The sequence below is a fragment of the Mya arenaria genome, chromosome 6, assembly GCF_026914265.1.
Source record: "Mya arenaria isolate MELC-2E11 chromosome 6, ASM2691426v1".
Classification (NCBI taxonomy): Eukaryota; Metazoa; Mollusca; class Bivalvia; order Myida; family Myidae; genus Mya; species Mya arenaria.
This window is the reverse complement of record NC_069127.1, coordinates 2918711-2940801: the sequence shown is the minus strand read 5'-3', so window position 1 is coordinate 2940801 and position 22091 is coordinate 2918711. Positions and strand designations below refer to the sequence as shown.

The 22091-nt window shown below is 37.0% G+C and overlaps 2 protein-coding genes across 4 annotated transcripts in view; both read left to right on the top strand.

The window, feature by feature from the left end:
- Positions 1-22091, top strand: part of LOC128237370 (arginine/serine-rich protein PNISR-like) — a 142967-nt gene that overhangs the window by 28645 nt on the left and 92231 nt on the right. The window lies entirely within an intron of this gene.
- On the top strand, positions 2476-21239 carry LOC128237371 (nuclear migration protein nudC-like). 3 transcript variants are annotated; one of them, XM_052952843.1, is made up of 10 exons: positions 2476-2623; positions 13269-13346; positions 13908-14017; positions 14247-14439; positions 14687-14794; positions 15100-15168; positions 16326-16451; positions 17378-17461; positions 18756-18874; positions 20312-21239. In XM_052952843.1, the coding sequence occupies exons 1-10, from the start codon at positions 2552-2554 to the stop codon at positions 20361-20363; spliced, it is 1011 nt and encodes a 336-aa protein (XP_052808803.1). In that variant the 5' UTR covers positions 2476-2551; the 3' UTR covers positions 20364-21239. The 3 variants fall into 3 exon arrangements, with proteins under 3 accessions (XP_052808803.1, XP_052808802.1, XP_052808801.1); XM_052952842.1 differs by lacking the exon at positions 18756-18874 and adding an exon at positions 18283-18401; XM_052952841.1 differs by lacking the exons at positions 13269-13346; positions 13908-14017; positions 14247-14439; ... (4 more) ...; positions 18756-18874; positions 20312-21239 and adding an exon at positions 6860-10937.

The following is a 22091-nucleotide window of genomic DNA, read 5'->3' as shown; positions in this document are numbered from 1 at the left end:
ATAATTACAATAATAATAATGACTTTAATAATAATAATAATAATAATTACAATAATAATAATAATAATAATAATAATAATAATAATAATAATAATAATAATAATAAATAATAATTACAAGAAGAAGAAGAAGAAGAAGAAGAAGAAGAAGAAGAAGAAGAAGAAGAAGAAAAATCATTAATACTATGATATATCGTTTTGGAAATATGATAAATTTACCAAAGTTATTGCAGTTCGTTGTTGTTTGGAAATATATGGTCAATGCACGATTTGTGAAGTCGACGGTTTATCGGTGTAGGATAACATTTTTCGTGTGTAAGTCCACTTTATGAGATGTATTAAAGTCTTCTTGGATGAAGGGTTGAAATGCACATCAACAATTTAATACGTGTCAATTCAAACCCTCAGTCTTATTGTGGGTGACGGTTGGGCCCCATCACCAGCCACTCCCCACCCCAGTTATGAATTCTTGGGTCCACCACTCATCTGTGTGATTTAACATGTTGTCAGTGGACGGAAAGTGAAAGTCGATTCATCGGGGTGGGATACAATATGGACAGTGCATGGTTTGTGATGTCGGTTCATCAGTGTGCCACTGCACGGTATAAGCAGTCGGTTCAACGTTGCAATGTATTAATTTAGTTGTCGCACTGTTCATGGTGATTCGTGTCATTTCAGTTTTCAAGATAAAAAACTGCATTTTTTTTTGTTTTGATTGCATTTCTTGCAGTCATGGCTTCAACTACACAGTGTGTGTGCTTAGCATGTTCGAGTCGTGTACCCAACCACCACCTGGCGGTAGAATGTGCGTGTATGTAAGGGTAAGCAGAATTGTGGATACGGTTATACAGAAATCTCCAAATATCAAGATGAAGAAGGGGTTGATTTGCGTCGACAGCGAATGTGAGTCATGCTTTCTGACGCTATGGGCAAAATCATTACATTACCGGCCGACAAAACGGCAGAGGTGGCGTCTTTACGGATATATGTCACGAAGCCGAATTAGATAACGCGTAGCCGATGACAGAAAACGAAGAGGCAACATTTCCCCCATCTCCCTGTAGTGCGCACCATATGCCACTCGTAGAAAGTTCCATATCAGAGATGACTGAAGTGACAGGAAAAAACGTGATCGAGGTCCCAAAATTCAATTTGGTACCAAGGGGAACATCCCGTGGGAAGGATTTCTTGGTTCAGGCGCCTTGATTCTCCGATTCAGTGAGAAAGAAGATATCGGCAATCCGGTTCTGGTTGTGCAGTGTCCGCAGACAGGGAAACCGGTGTCCAGCTTCCGTGAGCAGTCTACTCAACAAACAACTCACAAGGCAAGTGAAGGACACCTTAGCAAACAAAGTTTTCACGTCCGCCATGACAGTAGTTGAAGAACACATCCAAGACATCCAAATCGCTTCAGTATAAAACATTCCTCGTCCCAATCTTCTGGTGAGAAAAGCAAACCGGCTCCGACAAATCCAGCGGCCAGAGGACTTGGACCGCGCCATGACATGGTATCTAGATGACACATTCAAGATCATTCGCAAAGGAGACGTCTTCGATCAGCTCTTCCGCGTAAACGCTTTCGCGAAGAAGGACGACTGTTTGAAGCAAGCCCGCCGCTGGCCTTTTTCGTGTTCATGTCCCGAAGACGAAAGAAAGATCAAAACAAAATATTGAAGAAACTAAAGATATCCTGCTGACAGAACCATGTGCCAAAGCCTTCGTCTTGGATTTTGAAACTGCGGTGTGGAAGGCTATAAACGGGCTGAGCCTCGATTATCAAGGTCCACCATGGGATGTGCCATCCACTGGACAGTGACAGGCTGTCTTTAGGAGAGTTCTGGTCCCAATTTCTCGAAACTCCTTAAGCTTATCTGGCTTAACCAGCTTATTCTAATTAGCCAAAATACATACTCAAATTTAATTTTGATAAATGAAAAATGGTTTATTTGATTATCATAAAGATTATTCCTATCTAGAGTATAAAATCTCTTAAAGAAGTAAGTATTACACAAATTATTGAAAAACAAAAATAGTAAACTCCAAAGTTAATCCTGTACGTTATTAGGGACTTAAGATGTTTCGAGAAATTGGGGCCTGAGTCGGGCCATCGACAGCTTACAGCACTGGAGATGTCGTACAGAAGGTAATTCGACGCCTTCTAGCACTACCCCTTGCTACCATTTGAACACTTCCCCGCCGTGTTTGAAAAGCAACGTCTGCTGCAGGCAATCGGCAGAGAGCTCTGTGCATTATATAAATGAACATGTATTCCCCTTACCCAAACAAGACCGATTGATACTCTCCATGACTACGAATGACGACTAAGAATAAGGTTATGGTGTGGTTAAACAAAAATACACCCTCATACGTACTTGGCAAATGGGGATACGTTTAATCGATGTCTGTGAAAGGGCGGAGTATAAAATGGTTGTATGTAGCCTAACAACCTTACGACAACAGCCGAAGGCATCCGAACTAAAACGGCTCGCGTCTCGAAAACTGATTACAAGACGAAACTTGTGGCAAAAAAAAGAACATTTTATCAAGAAATAATGGCGGAAGACGAAAAATTTGATGGCGTTCTACTTAACATGGCCACCCAGCTTGAAGGTGGGGTCCCACAGGTTAGTATTTGAGGTTGATTTACTAAGTAATAACTGATTTTGTCTCGTTGATTTTTTATTGCAAAAGAAAAATGGCGGACGTATCTGCATTTACTATTGGTGGGTGGGGCACGTATTGAATGCCTAAAAATTGCTGCCACTGTCTTAATACAGTTATTGTTCATGTGTTCAAGTTATAAATGTCATTTGAAACTGATATTAATAGATTAACTTATTCAAGAAGAGCTTGGGATATTCCATTAAAGGATACCACCCCCTGCCCTCACATAGACTTGAATGTATGATGCAGATCCCAACAGCTGCCGCTGGCTAACTTTTAATAGTTGCCTGTGGCTATAGTTGGGTAAAATCAGTCTTGACTCTGAAATTAAAAAAATATATAACATTTTATGGGCTGCTTAACACGTCATGGAACACAATTCAACTATTAAACATGATTTGTCGATGAAATTTCAATAGGGATTATTCTAGAGCGGAATAGCGGGGCGCTCCGCCCTGCCCTATTTCCGGCCCCCCACGCTGCCCCTGTTCCTACCTAATTAGCGCCACGCTGTTTTAATCACATCAACTGCCTTGTTTGACACTCGATTATCAGCAATTATGCACAGCATGTGTCTGTCACTGGCTTGTTTACAACTAGCGCGTGTAAAAAATCGATACACACAGCACGCTATATGCTTTAAGCGCGGTTCCCGGTGTTAATGCTGTACTAATAGCGTATAGCGGTATAAGTGTGAACAACATGTCGGCATATATTGTTTGATGCCGTAGACAGGATTAAGAAGTTAGGAAAGTAATTATCGAAGCGGTATTTAATGATAGAGCTGGGGAGAGATGAAATAGATTTATAATGAGGTTAAATAACGATAATTAGACCAAATTACCTCGGCTTCTTTTTAATGTTTTTAAATTACTTGAACTCGCTAAAAGACGAAAATGGAGTTGAGAAAAGGTAAGGAAAAGGTAAGAAAATGTGAATTACTGTCCCATATATTCGATTTAAGTCTGATAGATAACACTACTTGTACGTAATACGATATTAAGTTCTAGTGATGCCTTCCTCTAAACTTGCTTGTGCCAAAAGATCGTGAGCTATCTAAAATAGCTAGGAATAGCCAGTAATCATGGATCTGGAGAACGCCATAGAGGCTGGAAATGACAAAGTGAGACTCGGCAGTGGCCCTAGTGCCAATGGACTTGTAAAAAAACTGAAGATGTACCAGACCATCCACCTCATCTTCTTTCTCTACGAAGCCACTGACAACACTAGCCATGGTCTTCGAGAAGAATAACATCGACCTGTCCACCATCAAGCCAAGGAAGGATTCAGCAATTTCAGATCTGACTCGGTTGAAGGAGATAGAGGGCTCAAGCACCAGGAAAGTTGTGAAGCTGTTAGCTGACCTGGACATCACACCAACAGAGGTCCAGATTGGTGCAGTGAAAGCTGCAGAACAAGAATTCATCGACAACCTTATTCACCACATCAACATCAGACTTGCCTCATCACACATCATAGACAACATGAGCGTGTTCAACATGGATGAAACATCGGCCTTCTACAGCAATGATGAGATAATGCGTCTGGCTGAACACTTTAAAATGGATGTTGACAAGGTTCTATATGAATGGGACAGGCTTAAGGATGCAGTTTCAACTCTGGACTCTGAAGTTGTGTCAGGACCAGTCAACCTTCTGAAAGTGTTCCAGAAGGTGAAGGCAACTACAGGTGACTTTGGGGCTGATGTGGAGAAGCTTTGTACTACAGCAGCAGTTATTCCTGTGAGCACTGCTGAAGTGGAAAGAGTCTTCTCAGACCTGGCCCGCACCAAGACTTGACCTGCGCAACAGACTTGAAGTTGAGACAGTACTGTGAAGAGGTGGCACAGCCAAAAGCCCAACAGAAGGATTTGAGTTGAAAAAAATGTGAATAATGTAGACTATGTTTTTCATAATTTTTAGTACATGTCTCAGTCAGTACAATTATTTCCCACATTTTCACATAAAACACTACAGGCATGAATATTATGGGAATATGTGTGGAAGAATGGTACTGGCTGATGATTTGATAGCCAATAGATTGTCTTTTGATTAATGTTTTGAGGAGTAATGCATCTACATGAATAAAATTCATAATTATCAACAATTGTTTGTCAAGTTGTTTTTTGCTACTTTGATTTCTTGCCATTATTTTAAAATGAGCATGTGGACATAACACTTAATATGTTTAACACTAAACACATGTACTTCTTAAACACTCTAACGACCGGCTGCCGCTACATATGCTACCCTGCCCTGATTTTGGTGCACCCTGTCCTTTTTTGGCCCCCCCTGCCCCTTTTTGGTCTCTAGAATAATCCCTATTTCAACTTTCTATAAAATAAAAAAAATTCACTGGGGTTATATAATTGACAAGAGAAGAAACTCTTCGAAACACAATTCGTCATGAGAACGGTACACGTCCAGTTCAGACATGAATTTTATAGCTAAGATACCAATCCTAAGTGTATCACAGCGTTCTGCGCAAAGATTAATCATTTTTACATCGAAATGACACAACAATCTTACAGGTTATTCCAAATTGAAGCAGAAATCCGATTAAAAATATACACACTATCCCCAAAATTTCGCCATACACAGGTCTTTTCGACTAATTCTACTGCCGTTATGAGCGCCTGAGTGATCCCGATGGTATCATCGTATTGTCAGGATCATTTCAACGGCAGTAGAATTAGTAAAATAAGTCACTGCATTTCTAACGATTTGAAATTTTCCTCCGCTTATTAGCATTTCAAGAATGCAGGTCTAAAAGGCCCAGTTTCTAAGAGGCCTGTTACCAGAAAGGCACACAATTTTCTATTAACTGTTTGTGTCACATTTTGTTTTATTTAACCTATAGAAGCAGACCATTGAGCATATTTTATAACATAAATTTGTTCAGTATTGGTTATCATTAATTCAGATAAAATCATTTTGGATCATATTGCAATGCAGAAATAACTTAAACAGTGTTGCTTTAATAACTCTTTTATTTATACACTTGTGTCTGAATTTTGAGTATATCATTATAGCATACATAATTAATGTATCCTAATCACACTGCTTTTTCTTAAGAAGCTAAACATAAAATATCAAAGACTAAATGTTACCAGTATTGGGACTCAACAATAATTATCATTTTCATATCGAGACAAACCCACTCCAACACAATATAGATGTGTGTTTTTTCTGTTATAATGGGCCTCCCAACAGCAGGCCTTTTTGGTATTGGCCTATTTTACCTGACACCACATTTTATTGCTGTTTTCATAACCATTCTTTCCCCTTAAACATTATTTTGACTGTCATTTTCATTAGTGACTTCAGAGTTGATTATACAATCAATAGCGGTGTCTTATTTTACAGCAGAGAATTCCTTGATATTCATCTGTAAAGAGGTGAATGAAGTTTTTTTTTTTATTCTCTTTAGCATGGTTGCCACGTTTGTATTTCTTGTCAATGTGTGTTGTAGATAAATAATTTTCTTCATGTGACCCAGAAAATGGACACAATTAATGTTAATTGGTGTACTTTTAAATAAGTCTGCTGGTTTAACCAGCCAAGTATTTTGACTGGGTAACTTTTCCAGCGAATATTTTGAGTCTAAGGTGACTGTTTTGTCAAGGTATCCTTGGGGTTGATTCATGTCAGCTTAATGCAATTTCTTAATTTTGTCATCCTACTATGTGTTTGTTTATATGGAAGAGCCATTACAGACTTTTAAGATATTGCTGACATCACCTGAACTCCCAACTGTCCTGTAGTGTGGCAAAAACTATCGAAACTTTATGAAGGCTATTTATCTTTAAGAAGTGATATCTATTCAATCAGCTAGAAGTACAGTACTTTCGCGCCAATGTTTTAGAAGATCACATGCCTGGGTATTCCAGTCTATTCAAAAGGTAAGTGATCTTTTAAAACCAACATTCAGTTTCTTAAATGAATACCCTGCTACTCTTAGACTGGAGTAATAATCTGACCTCAGAAAGCTGATGTGAAATTTTATTCCTTTAATTGCTAATGAAATATCATAAATGAACAATACACCCTTTAGACAATTCAATATATTTTTTATCATTCAGTTTGTACTTCTAGCTAGTATTTATTTACTCTGTCATTGACATAAGGTTCATTGAATCCTTTGATATAAATTGTGTGATGGTATTAAAGTTTAATATTTACATGTATCTATTTCAGAGAAGAGGCTCAGGCAAAAAGAAATACCGGGCATATTCAGACGCTGATATTCAGAGGGCATATTACCTGGTAACTCAGAAGCAGATGGCAGTACAGAGGGCAGCCGACATGTGCGGTGTTCCAGAGTCAACACTGCGTGATCGTGTGAAAGGGAAAGTGAAACAGGTTTGGGTAAAGTCTGGCCCACCCCCTGTACTTGCTATGGAGGAAGAAGGCAGATTGGTTGAGTACTTGCATCTCATGTGTAGCTTTGGATACAGTTATTCAAGAACTGATATTATCAACATGGCATCAGATTTTGCCATTATCCTTGGTAAAAGGGAACCTTCAGATGGCCTTACTCATCAGTGGTATTACAAATGCCTTGAAAGATGGCCTGGGCTGGACATCAACAGGGCATCCAGTGTCAAAAAACAAATTGAGCGAGCTACATCTGTAGACTGTTTGAGTAAATATTTTGTCAGCTTGCAGGAATTATTGAATAAGTATAATCTTAATAATAAGCCTGATTCAATATTCATCATTGATGAAGTTATGATTGAACTGAACAAAAGAATGCCATATGTATCTTCATGGAAAGGCTACATAAAACTAGAGAAGTACAACAAGAGAAACATATTGCCACCTGCGATGACCATAATAGCTAGTGGGAATGCATCCGGGGCTAGGCTGCCAGCTTTCTTCATCTTCCAAGGTAAAACAGTAAGCTCTGAGTCAATTGAAGACTGCTCACCGGGTACAGGCGCTACATGCAGTGATGATGGACTTACCAACTGTAATGTGTTTCAGCTGTACTTAGAAAATCACTTCCTGAAATTCATTGAGAGAAAAGATGATGGTGAAGCAATCTTGGTTTTGTATGATGGCCATAGAACACACATGTCTCCTGACCTGGTACAGATGTATAAATCTCAAAATGTTCATTTGTTCCCAATTCCACCTAGTGGTTCACAGTGCTTAGTAGAAATGGACAAGGGAGTATTTGGAAACATGGACAAAGTGTTCGACCGAGAATGTGAAATTTTTCAAGAGACTGAAATTGACCGTGACTTGCATGAAAACATTTGTGTTGTTGCAAGCAAGGCATACAATGAATCAGTTAATGCAGAAAATTTGAAAAATGCTTTCAAAAGATTCGGCTTGTGGCCATTCAAACCACAGATTGTAAATAAGAGGATTGACCTGAACAGGGCCCCTCCCGAACCCCCAAGTGTGAAAGGTGACAGAATGATGTCAATCTCAACTACAGTTAAAAGAACTCTAAGAAGAGCAAGCAAGAGGCCTTTGAAGAAATCTGTTGACCTTGAGAACATGGAAGAACTGGAGTCTCATCTCGTCTCAGCAAGGAAAAAGAAAAGAATGCTGCCGACAAAGAGACTGAACTACAGTGGCAGAAAACCTTCAGAGCAGTTCTTGGCAAAGAAAAGGGCGAAAGAGCAGGAAAAGAAATCAGCGTTGAAAATGAAGTTTCTTAGAGACATAGGTGGTAGTAGTAAAAAAGGCAAGGGTAGGAAAAAAATGAAAATAGAGCGTCATTCTGAGAGTGAGTATGAGACCGACTCTGACTATGAGATTGATGAAATGCTATCTAGTGAGGAAGAAGAGCAGGAAGATTCGGTAAACAGGAGGGAGAGTGCACAGAGAACAGTTGAACTGGCAATTCAGAGAGAACACTTTGAGAGTGCACTTAGAAATGAACTGTTGAGCACGCATGGGCTCTACTTTGAGGGTTCCCAGAGGGAAAGATTTGAACAAGAATTTGAAAAGGTGAAAAATGATATGGAAGATAAGGAACAAGAGAGTCAAGAAGATGTTGAGGAGGAGGAAGTTATAGAAGAAGCTGTGTTGGATCAGAACCAAGTCACTGCACAGATTGTAGATATTCATTCAGTGTCTGTAGATGGCACAAGTTTACAACAAAACAATGGGACCATCACACAGATAATATTAACAGGTGTTGAAAGTGTAGAACCAAATTCTAACAAAGCTGACACAGTGGTGTACACAGAGGAAGCTTCAACCTCAGGAGAGAAAATTGAAACTGGACCAACAGTTGTTATTGAGAATGTACTTGAAGAGATTATTCAGACTGAGAAGTGTTGTGTGTGTAACAAGGAGCACCCTGACTCGGTACGTGATGGCTATGTAGTGGAGTTCTGTACATGGGGAAAGTGTGACTACCAGGACTGTGACCACTGGACGCATCTCAAGTACTGCTGTGATGTAAAAGTGTTAAGACGGCATGATATCTTCTACTGCCCTTGCCATAACAAGGTGTAAATCCAAAGATGCATACAAACTTGTAGCATATGTAAAAAGTGAACATATACCTGTAAATGTCTGTGCTTATTGCATCATTGGAGCAATTCTGTGTTCATGCTTGTCACTTTTGTAAAAGTTAAGAAGTATGTTTGTATCAAATATTGATTTTAGATGATTGAGTATTTTAGGTTGGTGAAATATTCATGTTGATCAAAAATAAATAGGTGTATAATTGGATGTTGTTTGGAAATGATCATCTTTTAATACATTTTGATGTCCGATTTATATTTCTGGATTGTCATATAAGCCGCATCATGCAATTTTGGGCCTTCAGGCATAATTTTTATGCCCCCTTTTGAAAAAAGTGGGGTATATTGTTTTGCACATGTCGGTCGGTCGGTCGGTCGGTCGGTCGGTCTGTCTGTCTGTCGGTCGGTCGGAATACCAAATGGTTTCCGATCAATAACTTGAGAACGCTTTGACCGAGGGACCTCATACTTGGTATGTGTATTGGTCATCACCAGCAGATGAACCCTATTGATTTTGAGGTCAGTGGGTCAAAGGTCAAGGTCAGTGTGACCTTTACATGAAAAACGGTTTCCGATCAATAACTTGAGAACGCTTTGACCCAGGAACCTCATACTTGGTAGGTGTATTGGTCATGACCAGCAGATGAACCCTATTGATTTTGAGGTCAGTGGGTCAAAGGTCAAGGTCAGTGTGACCTTAACATGAAAAACGGTTTCCGATCAATAACTTGAGAACGCTTTGACCCAGGGACCTCATACTAGGTAGGCTTATTGGTCATGACCAGCAGATGAACCCTATTGATTTTGAGGTCAGTGGGTCAAAGGTCAAGGTCAGTGTGACTGTAAGCTGAAAAAAGGTTTTCTGATTGTCCATATTTTATTTAAGTGTCCAAATCCTACTAACAATTTGGCTCCCAAGGGGGCATAAATGTTTCACTAACATCTCTTGTTACAATTGGAATAATCAATCAGTAAAAAATAGCCAAAATATTGATTTTTTTCTATCTCAGTGTTTGTCATTAGCACATCAATTTCTTGATGATTTATGTCAATCCCTTTACTGGTACTCATGTTCCATAGCAACCATTAGTGACATCTTTCATCCCGTTTTATTTATACTGCATTTATGGTGTCTGTGTAAAATAGCACAATGGTTTTGAAATACTTATATGAATCACCAAACCTTTCTTTATCTACGTATTTCTTTATCTACGGTACCTAAAAGATCCTGTGTTACAATAAAAACTTATAAATCCAGTTAGGATATTGATATGTTAATTATGCATGAAATTTCAATAATGTACTTATAATGATGTCATGTGTGTGATGTCAAATTTAGTGAAGAAAAGTGCAATACATGGTGTCACCGTATTTGTAAACTCCTTTTGCTTTTTTTGCAATTTAAGAGATACATGTATCATTATGACAATTGCAGTATTGCCTACCAAGATGTAATTTAACTGAGACATCCAACAAATCAATAAAAGCAATAATATGTCTGAAGACCCAAAATTGTGCAGTGCAGCTCATATTATGTATCACTTTACTAAATTCATAAATGAAACACCATTGTGTCATTCAATCGTTGACATTTTTCTTTTTGATTTCTGAAATTTTTCGTCTTGATATCTGAAATGTACAATATGGAATTTCAGTTTGACTTTTTATTCTTTTAATTTTACATTTATTATGACTTGAGGTACAAGAAATTATAAGATGTGTAATTACTAGCTTGATATTTATCAGATCTTGATGTTATAATACCGTGAATTAAATGTTGAAAAGATTGCTTGTTTTTAACGCCACTGATATTATGGAATCGCTGTTGCAGCTTGGTGAACATTTTGCAAATGAAGTCACCATAAATAATTTATTCTAATAATTATAATAATGCATACTTAATATCCACTTATGTTATTTGGTTAATACTTCATTATTTTTCCCAGGAAATTAGGCCACTCCAGGAGTAACATAAATCTTGGTCAAAATTAACATGAAATATTGCCTGTTTTGGTCTTGGCAAATTATGCACATTAACTGTATGTGCATTAATTTAAACATTATCAGAAAGCTCGCAAATATCCACAAGGCAATTTCATTTATCATTCAATTAATTTGCTCTTGTTTGAACTTGGACTATCTTGTTTAATATGCGCAATCCATTGTGACAGAAAAGTTGAGTGCACTGTCAAGTTTTTGTTTAGGAATGAAAAACTTTCCATAAAGTTATTGTAGTACAATCAAGCACGTCCACTCTTAATGGCAAACTTTTTTTGCTTTCTGCCTTTCACGATATGGCAGATGCATTCTAATTGATTTATAATTAATTGGTTGTAGTGTTCATAAAGTCCAATGTCAAACTCACATGTATGTTGGTTATGTCACATGTGTGGCTGATCCCATGTTTTTCTGATGGGTTTCCAATTGTAACTTTTAAAATTAATGATCACCATATTAGGATGACATATCATTTAAGCTGTTTGCAAGCCAAGTTTTGGTCCCTAGCTCATATGTAACAGTAATGGTCAAATTCAGAGGTCAGTCCTTAGTTACTTTCAAAATATCTTCATGAGTTCAAATTGTATACATTAAAATAGTTCATGTACATAAAAATCCTTTATTGAATTACATAATAGCCTAAAGATTAATTTTCTAAGCTTATGTGTTGTATGCATCGTCCTGTAAAAACATGAACAATTTCTGAGGATTCATATCTTAATATTCAATGTTTGATGCGTATTTAAGATATGGGGTTTATAGGGTCATGAACTGCAGATTGTAAACAATCTGTGTGACAGTGTTCACTTCCCTGTAGCTTGAAATATTACTTCAGCTATATTAAGCACAGGTACAGCATCGATACTTTGTTCATCAGATAAATACACCTACAAAATTCTCCCTACCAGGGCAGCGACTTTTGCAGCTTTTAAGCATTATAATTGAAGCATTATATTGCTGATAGACAATTTGTACATACAAGTATGCAACTGTTTATTGCTGTAGGACAGCTTGTAATTATACAGCATTATATTGCTGAATACAACACCTGACTATCCAGCATTGTATTGATTAATGATGGTGTGTGCAGCTGGTATTGTCCTCATTTGAAGCTTTTCTGTTTTTTAATGGACAAGACATTTTGTGATAGCTTTGGTGTCATAAGCAGCAAAATACATAAACTATTATCTTTGGCATAATACAAAAAATGGCTATCTATTACCATTTACCTAAAATTTAATATTCCCTAAATTGCCGCCAATGTTTCTATACTTACCACCAAAGTTTCGATACCTGCCACCAATGTTTCCATACTTGCCAATGGAGATTCAATACTTGCCACCAATGTTTCCATACTTGCCACTGAAGTTTCCAAAATTGCCACCAATGTTTCCTTACTTGCCACTGGAGATTTCCTACTTGCCACCAATGTTTCCATATTTGCCACCAATGTTTCTGTACCTGCCACCAATGTTTCCATACTTGCCACTAATGTTTCCAAATGTGCCACCAATGTTTCCATACTTGCCACTGGAGATTCTGTACTTGCCACCAATGTTTCCAAACTTGCCACCAATGTTTCCATACCTGCCACTGGAGATTCCATACTTGCCACCAATGTTCCCATACCTGCCACCAATGTTTCCATACTTGCAACCAATGTTTCCATACCTGCCACCAATGTTTCCATACCTGCCACCAATGAATCCATACTTGCCACTTGAGTTTCCAAATTTGCCACCAATGTTTTTGTACTTGCCACTGGAGATTCTGTACTTGCCACCAATGTTTCCATACTTGCCACTGGAGATTTTGTACTTGCCACCAATGATTCCATACTTGCCACCAATGTTTCTATACTTGTTTCCGTACTTGCCACTGGAGATTCCATACCTGCCACCAATGTCTCCAAACTTGCCGCCAATGGTTCCATACTTGCCACGGGAGATTCCATAGTTGCCACCAATGTTTCTGTACTTGCCACCATAGTTTCCATACTTGCCACCGGAGTTTCCATACTTGCCACCTGAGTTTCCATACTTGCCACTAATGTCTCCAAACTTGCCACCAATGTATCCAAAATTGCCACTTAAGTTTTGGTTTTTATCTTTTTGTATCAGCTTCTGGAGGTGCTATTCAGTTTCCTGTCTCGAAAGACTGATTTCTACATCGGAGGGCAGCAGGGACAGGCAAAAAAGGTGAGAATATGTAGACCTGTGTTAATGGTGCACTGATGGGTTGAACTGCCATCAGTGTTGGATACTTGTGGCATGTAGCTATCATATCCATATAAAGTGGGTTGGAAAAATATTTGCTGGAAGTTTTGTTCGTTTGATTATATTTTTCAAATTCTAGTGTATTCAATGAGAAAAGTATTTTCTCAGTGTTTTTTAATGTAACCAAAAATCATATTCGAATTTTTTGATTCTATATATTATATACAAATTAACTGTTTTTGCATGCAGTAAAAAAAAGTTGTACAATAATTTCTTCTTTATAAATAAAATGAAAAACAACCAGCAGAAACAGCTTTTACATTTAAAATGATGTAGACTGGAAACATGACCTAAGATTAGGTTATGACATGTTAAGGTTATATATTTTTGTGTGAAGCTTGTTTGACTGGATGCCATAACTGTTTATTTATGTCTGCAAGGTCCGAATAAGACATAATTTTGTTCGTTTGCCACATAAATGATCATCATAATTTACATATATATATATTCTCGTATATAGGACTATTCCCTATATTTCACCAGATGCTGCTTGAGAAGTTCAGCAAGTACGAGTCCCAGGCGCTGGCCCGGCAGGCAGAACTGCAGGCAGAACGTGAGGAGGAAGAGAAGCGACGACAGGAGAAGCTCAAGAAGTATGAACACTGATATCTTAGCATTAATCTTGAGCACTTAACAGCTCTCAAATTCAATCATAAGCCAGCTTAAAGAAATTAGTATACACAAAGCATAGAAAAGCCTGAAGAGGAAATTAGATCACTAAATTAGTAATATGAATTATAAAAGCCTTTTATTGTAAAGTACCATTGTCCTATACTCCATATGGGTTGATCACTGTCAAATATGTGGTATGTTCCCCAACAGGAAGCGTGAGGAGGAGAAGGCTGCGGAAGATGAGCCGAAGATCAAGGAACTGACAGACGAGGAGGCAGAGCGACTCCAGCAGCAGCTCAATGAGAAGAAGGACGTTCCAGAGGTGGGGGTAGAGGCAGAGGCGGTGAAGGAGGGGGCAGCGGAAAACGGAGTCGAGGAGGAGAGCAAGCCAGGAGAGAACAAGGTTTGTGTCAGGTTTCTGATCACTCTATGACCTTGACAGTTGAACTATTGGATCACTCTATGGCCTTGACAGTTAAACTATTGGATCACTCTTTGGCCTTGAGTCATATATATTCATTTCATAGTTTGTTCAGATCTTCTTACGACTGTCCTGTACATGCTCAGGTTTTATTGGTCCCTTTATTGCTTATATCTGGCATGTATGGAACAGTTTTATACAAATACCAATGAACCATTTCATGTTTCAGTCAGATGACGAGGAGGATGAGGATGCAAAGGGCAAGTTAAAACCCAACGCTGGTAACGGGGCTGACCTGGAGAAATATAGCTGGACACAAACGCTCGAGGAACTTGAAGTGAGTATCGCCTTCCTTATACCATAATTTTATCATAGAGTGTGTATTACATTCTGTTTCGGTTATCAACAGAAATTGTGTTAATGTTAGGTTTTAAGATTTGATAACTTATTTTTTTAGAATTTTTTTTGCTGTTTTTCGACAAATTTGGTGTTATTGTTGTTAGCAGCATAGTAAAAATGGTGTTTTTTACAAACAATTTAAGATGTTCATAGTTGACCCTTTGGCAGCCATCACTCCTTAAAGGCAGACAAGTTGGTGCCTCCATACAGAATAACATTATTAAAATATATTTTTTTTTGCAGGTTGTTATTCCATTTGATGTGAAGTTTAAAATCAAAAGTAAGGATGTGATCGTCGTTATAGAGAAAAAGGTAAGAACATAGATGGTTAAGTTTCATGATTATTTCTTAACCAGAATGTGAAACTGATATTAAAAAGTTCATTCAAGTTTTGCATACAAGTTATGTAGCTATCAATCAAACATCACAGTTATAAGGCGCATTTCATGTTTATGGCAGCAAAGAACATAGTCATATTACTCTTTATTGAATCATATGCAAATTTAACACCTTGTTTTACTTATCCTATAGTAGGGATTAAAAATCAGGCAAACACTAAAATCAGTTATCTGTTATAATCCGAGAGAAGGCCAGGCTATTTTGGATTTTATAATCATAGCTGATAAGTTTTAAATGGAAGAACATGTTAACAATAGTTTCCCAAGTGTATAATATAGAGGATGTCTGTCTCTTTGAGTGTAAGATAGCAATATTCACCGAGTAAAGCTATATTTCACTAGTGGCTTTGCCATGAGTAAAATATTGACATAAGGGGTTCATGAGGGTGGAATGCATTGTAATCTCACAGTGAAATAAAACAAAAAACAAATTAATTTCAAGCTTAATATTCATGAAAAATAAATGAACTTTGTGTCAAAATTTAGCTAAATCATGTTAGACAAAAAATAATTTTATTTTTTTTATCTTTCCTGCACTGTGTGCATTAGTTTATGTTTTTAGTTAAGCAAATCTGGCCAAAATTAGAGAGACAGTAAAAAAAATATTTTGCTAAAACTCAATCACAGGTTTTATGAGGATAAAATCCATCATAATTTTTCAATATATCACTGAAAAGCATGAAATAAAAATTTACAAAATAGATTATTCAACACACAAAGAATGGCCTAATAGGTGACAGAAAGCTTATCATAGCCTTACATAGCCATGTTTTTGTGTACTGAAATTCTATATCTTATTGCCATTGGAAAGATTTAAGAATAAGAAATGTTTTCTTACTGTAAGCAATAAAGATATAATAATCATTGTTGCTGACTTTGGATGCAAAGATTTCGAAAAAACTCAATTTTCGCATATTCCATTATATTTCCATATATACATTGACAAAGCAGCATGAATGGTTGAAGACAGTAATAGATGTGAAACAGAGAAGGTACAATTGTGGAATAATACTTGACCATCATCAGTGGTTATAAATGTTTTACACATGTGCCTGTGTGCTCTGTTGTCAGCATGTGTCGGTGAAGCTGAAGGGCCACCCTGCAGTGTTGGAGGGAGAGCTGCAGCATGACCTGAAGGTAGAGGAATCAACTTGGACCATTGAGGATGGCAAGGCTGTCAAACTCTTCTTTGAAAAGGTACAACTCAGTGTTTGTTTGGAGAGTATCTTGCCTCTAATTGATGGGAATACACATTTGGCTATTGTCAAGTTTTGAGAAATAAAATAATCATAAGATAACTTTGTTTTAAGTTTTTTTTCTCTAAGTCAATATAGTTATCAATGAGTGTGTGATAATTATCTTATTACACCTAGATAGAGCTTGCCAAAGCACAACCATTTTATCTTACATCCGACTTGGATGTGTTATCTATATTTATTTTGGCTTAATGGCCAACTGTAAGCCCTTCCCCAGCTTTCCTACATGGTTTAATTCCCCTTGTAGCTTCAAGCTGAGTATTAAATTGGCCTATGACACTCTATTTTAGGGTGGTGTGCTAATCAGTTAAAGTGGTCTTAAGTTTATATAAACATGTCTTATATAAGATTCTTCTACTTATATCAGGGGCAGATAAATATCTGACCCAAGGAAATGTGCAAAGCCGGTAAAGAGGCTTGCTGAGTTCTCAGCTACGCAGCATGATGTTGGTTAGATTTGCCCCACATACAATAAATACGTGAAAGACACTCTTTTCTTATACCTTGATGAAAGTTTAGTTAAATAAATATTAAGTAAATGCTGTTTATATATTTAACTAAATAGAGCATGCAGCAGGCTCTTTTGAAACATCGCAATATTATTTTTAATTCATAAATCAACATGAAAATATTATCAAATGGCACATTATGACATTTTAGTTGTCAGTTTTCAGAGATTTCAAGGCCCGGCAAAAACTTAAATGCATGTGTGTTATGCAATTATACCCTTATAATGCAATTAAATTTGATAAAGGTATGTAGCCTATTCAGCTGGAGTACACATATGATGTTTTTAAATTGTTATAACAATCCAGGTTAAAATATATATGCATACATGTTGTATCGTTATATGTCATTTGATTTCAGGTGAACAAGATGGAATGGTGGAGCAAGGTGGTCACCACAGACCCAGAGATTAATACCAAGAAAGTCACACCAGAAAACTCTAAGGTAACAGACATAACTTTGATTGAAGGAGTCTGTAGTAGTGCTGTAAACTGCAGACTATATTCTAGTATAAGTACCTGTACATGGTAGTATCAGTCAGGGATAGTGAAAAAATCATTGTTGGCTTGATTATTCTAAGAATGAGGAACGCTGTATTACTACCCATGGTGTCAGCGGTGGTGTCACACCTTTGTTAAGGTTTTGCATGTAAGCACCTTAAAGTCATGTTAGGAGCATTCGCCGAATGGGCCTTGCCCGAGTGCGAGTTTAGATAAGCTTGCACACACACTCCAACCTACTTAAAAGACCAACTCTATTTGGCTTGAAATGCAAATTATGGTGCTTCGTTACCTTTATTATTCCACTTGGAAATTCAGGTGAAGGTTTTGCATGTGATCTAATTTTTCAATGATCCATGCATGTTTCACCTAAACTTTGCAATTCTTAAACTTAAAAGCAGTGGAAAAGTCAAGATCACTGTCTCTGTGAGCACTCTTAATATTAGAATTTTACAAATATTGTATAACTATATATCAAAAAGTATGTTGTGGTAGTGGTGTGGAAGGGGGGAGGGGGTAACCATCCATGGCTGATAGCTATGGAAGTAGTTTTTGGGGAAAAAAACACTTTCAAAGTACTGGTACAAATGCTTTTGAAAAGGTGGTTCTATCTATCAATCTTCATAATTGTAATAAAGGTACATCTGTTAATTTAAGAACTCCAATATACTTCCAACTGCAGATTAGAATCAATTAAATTTAAATGAAAAATCTTCTAAAAATGTATGTAATAAGTTTTATTGCACATTGTTAATGTGTGTGTAGTTGTCTGACCTTGACGGTGAGACCCGTGGGGTTGTGGAGAAGATGATGTACGACCAACGCCAGCGTGAGATGGGCCTGCCCACCTCTGAGGACCAGAAAAAGAAGGATATCATGGCAAAGTAAGTAGCTCACTGGCACGTTTGGTCGCCTGGACTGTTTACCTGTGCTTACTCTCAGGGGCCTTACCAGCATCTTTGGTCATCTGGAGTGTTTCTCTGCGCTTACTCACAGTCTGGGTACCACACTGGCACTTTGGATTGCCTGGAGTGTTTATCTGTCCTCTGTGATGCTTTGAAAAGCCGTCGGTGGATGTCATTGTGGATGGCTCGGGGGACCAGTAATTCTCTGTTTGTCTCCAGGGTACAGAAGATGTCAGTTTCCTGCACTAGATTTATCCAATCCATGTTACTCCTGGCTTCAGGGTTTGTCACCCTCTCTTTTCTGTCCTAGCTAAGCACTAACCTACTTTGCAGCTCTCAGATTTAGATGGTGAAACACGATCCATGGTAGAAAAGATGATGTTTGATCAACGGCAGAAAGAAATGGGTCTGCCAACATCTGAAGACCAGAAGAAACAAGATATGATGAAGAAGTGAGTGCGGTGTTGTGGTGTTGGTTTAGGTGGTGTTGGTGATGCTGGTTCACGGGGGCACTGTTTAACTGTTAAGATATGCACTATAGTTAGTCTTTCTTTAATATATAATAACTAAACTATTAGAAATATAGCATTTTAAAGATAATTATTGATGATCAAGACTTTCTAAATTGGAAATGCACATGTTCATGTAGATTCACTGTGTAAATCTTATTGTTGCAGCCTTGTATTCTTTGTATTTTACCCTTATTTGCATATATACATGAAACATGCCTGTATCCTAAATGCTATCACAATGAAACATACAATATATTTTCGTAAATGTACAAAGGGAACACCCTTTTATCAATGAGCATGGGTAAAGGTATTTTAAGATAGATAAATTCAGTTCAATATTATTATTATTATGTCAATAATCAAAATGGAAATTTTACAATTTGTAATAATCTTATGTAACCAAACATAGTTTTTTCATGATAAATTATACTTCAACCAACATTAATAGTTTTGAGTAATAACAATAAGCTCATTGATAATCATCAAACTCCTGAACTTGTTTGACAGTTATCTTAGTTATCTGCGTAGATCAGCAATGCGTTCAGTAAGGCGAGCGTTTACAAAACACTAGCAAACATTTTGTTTTGAATCCGTGTTGCAACGCAACACATACACTGCGACCGGGGAACCAAACTGCAAACACTTGCTGCAAACATGTTTACTGAATGCATGGCAGTTCTCTTGATCTTCACCTGCTGTTTGAATCCGAGCGTAGTCAACAGATGCAGGGTTACTTATTTGGATTTTTAAGCACTAGCCGGAATTTCATTCTTTTATAAATTGCCAATAATGATTCTCGGACAATAGAAATCGGAGAAAATGTTAGTAATAGTCAAAAAACTGTATAGACAGCTAAAGTCTATTTTTTTATGCGATGGCATGGTGTCCACCAACTCATGTGTTTGTAAGCAAAATTGTGAATGCGATAAAGTCTTCATTTGTTATCAGATAATACTTACCTTATACAATAGATAGATATTCATTAGAGCTCTGTTCCTTTTGGAAACCAGCCAGATCCGCCCATGCATGACAGGATATTGGATTTTGAATAAGTCAAAATTGCAATAATTGACATTGTGAACAGGATCAAGTCTTCATTTCTTATTCGACAATTATAAAACTTTTACAGTAGCTAGATATTCAAAAGAGCTTAGATCCTTTTAAAAACCAGCCAGATACGTCCATGATTGTATAACTGGAAAATGGCCCTTTTTAAAGTTGGCAAAATTGTTATAATTTAACTTTTAAACACACTTTAAACTTTCTACATTCATACACTAGAAAAATGCAATCAATCCTAAATTTGGTAATTTCATAAGTCTTGAAAGTTTAACATTTACTATTCTCTACTATAACTCCTTCAATTTACATCCACAGGTTTATGGGCGCTCACCCTGAGATGGATTTCTCCAAGTGCAAGTTCAACTAGCCGGCCCGGACAACCCAACCATAGCCATCTGTGATTCTGTACAATCATCTCCTTGTTTCCATAGAAACCACATCTCTCGACCAATAGCTCGACAGTATTGCAGCTCAAAATGTCAATGTGTGTGTGTATGTGTGTTACATAAAATTTATGTTACATGAACATAGTTATGAGAATAGCTATATCAAGTGTACTTACATCTGTGTTAGAAAACAGAACTTTCTGAATGCTAAACATTTGTGATTACATACTTTCATACATAATTCACTACAAGTGTGCATTCATGTTTAGTTATTCTTGTTATTATTTCTATTAAGCATTCCATAAGTCATCATCAGTTTAAACTTTCATAAAAAAATCATTATGCAGATAAAATCAGAGCATATTTCATCTGACGTGCAACATGAGAATAAGATTCGCTACCAGTATACGTGCGTCTGTCTGTGTTTCTCGTACTCCCATCTTGTATAGTCAAAGAATGCACTCAAGTCAAACCGGTGTTCATCTGTAACTCTTTTATGTCACAACATACCATTTAACTTATGATTTATTTGTTTCATAATGTTTTGTTTGAAAAGGTTACAGATAAGTTGTATTTTTAAAACTACAGTAGTAGCAATAAGCCATCATTATCATGAAAGTTGTAGCTTACGTAGCTTTTAACCAACATTAACTACATTACAGTTACGGTATGTACTTTGTTTTGGTCAGATGTTACATTTCCTATGGCGATACTCAATACGCCATCATTGTAAAAGTTATCAAATCTGTATATATGGTTCATGTAGGATTTCATGATTCATTTTAACGACTGTGCTAATGTCAACGAGCTGGTACTTTGTGATATTTTAAGGAATAAAGATGATTTTGAAAACATGACCTGTCTTTATAAATTTTGTAATTAAGAAGCAGATTGTTATTGCAGTAAGACAATGTTAATTCTTCTGATTAGAAATGGACCCAAACGCTTCTTACAAACTGATCTTATAAATGTTTATATTTTATTTTGTTCGCTGGACTACTAAAAGAATAAGGAAAAACAATTGATTATGTGGCATTTGCATATCGTCCAGCAATGGCTTGTTTGATATTTTAAGCAATGTTCATTATTGATGTCATCAGTTGTGAGCATCTAACAACTAGGTGATTTCAATGCAATTGTTATACTCCCCGAACATAGAGCATATAGTTGCAGCTTTTATAGATGTAATGAGAGAAAGTGCAGTCCACAAGAACCATAATCTTTTCCTGCGTACTAATAAATTTATCTCCCTTTGACCATTGTTTTCATAATTGGGGCCTGCACACTTTTGTCCAGATAATCACTTCAAAATAACTGATTGGATCTAAATAATTTTTCATATTCATAGATAGATAGAAGATGGCAATGAGAGTAAGTGCAGTGCATAAGAACCATATTCTTTTCCTGCATACTAATTAAGTCATATCCCCTAAGCCATTTTTTCATAATTGGTGCTTGTCTGGGCCATATCTTGGAAAATACTAAATGTAATGAAACTCGAATTATAGATAGATGGCAATGAGCGAAAGTGCAGTGCACAAGAAGCATAATCCTTCCCTGCATCATTTTAAGTGATCTCCCCTTGACCTGATTTTTTTTTCAAAAATGGGTACTTGTCCCGGCCATATCTTGGAAATTGCAAACTGGATTGAAATGAAACTTGGAATGTTGATAAAAGGCACTTATAGGAAGTACATAACCTTAGTACC

Coding starts and splice junctions, on each gene's coding strand:
- LOC128237371 (XM_052952841.1), top strand. CDS start 2,552: ATGGCGGAAGACGAAAAATTTGATGGCGTTCTACTTAACATGGCCACC. Junction 2,624..6,859: donor TTGAAGGTGGGGTCCCACAG/GTTAGTATTTGA, acceptor TATCTATTTCAG/AGAAGAGGCTCAGGCAAAAA.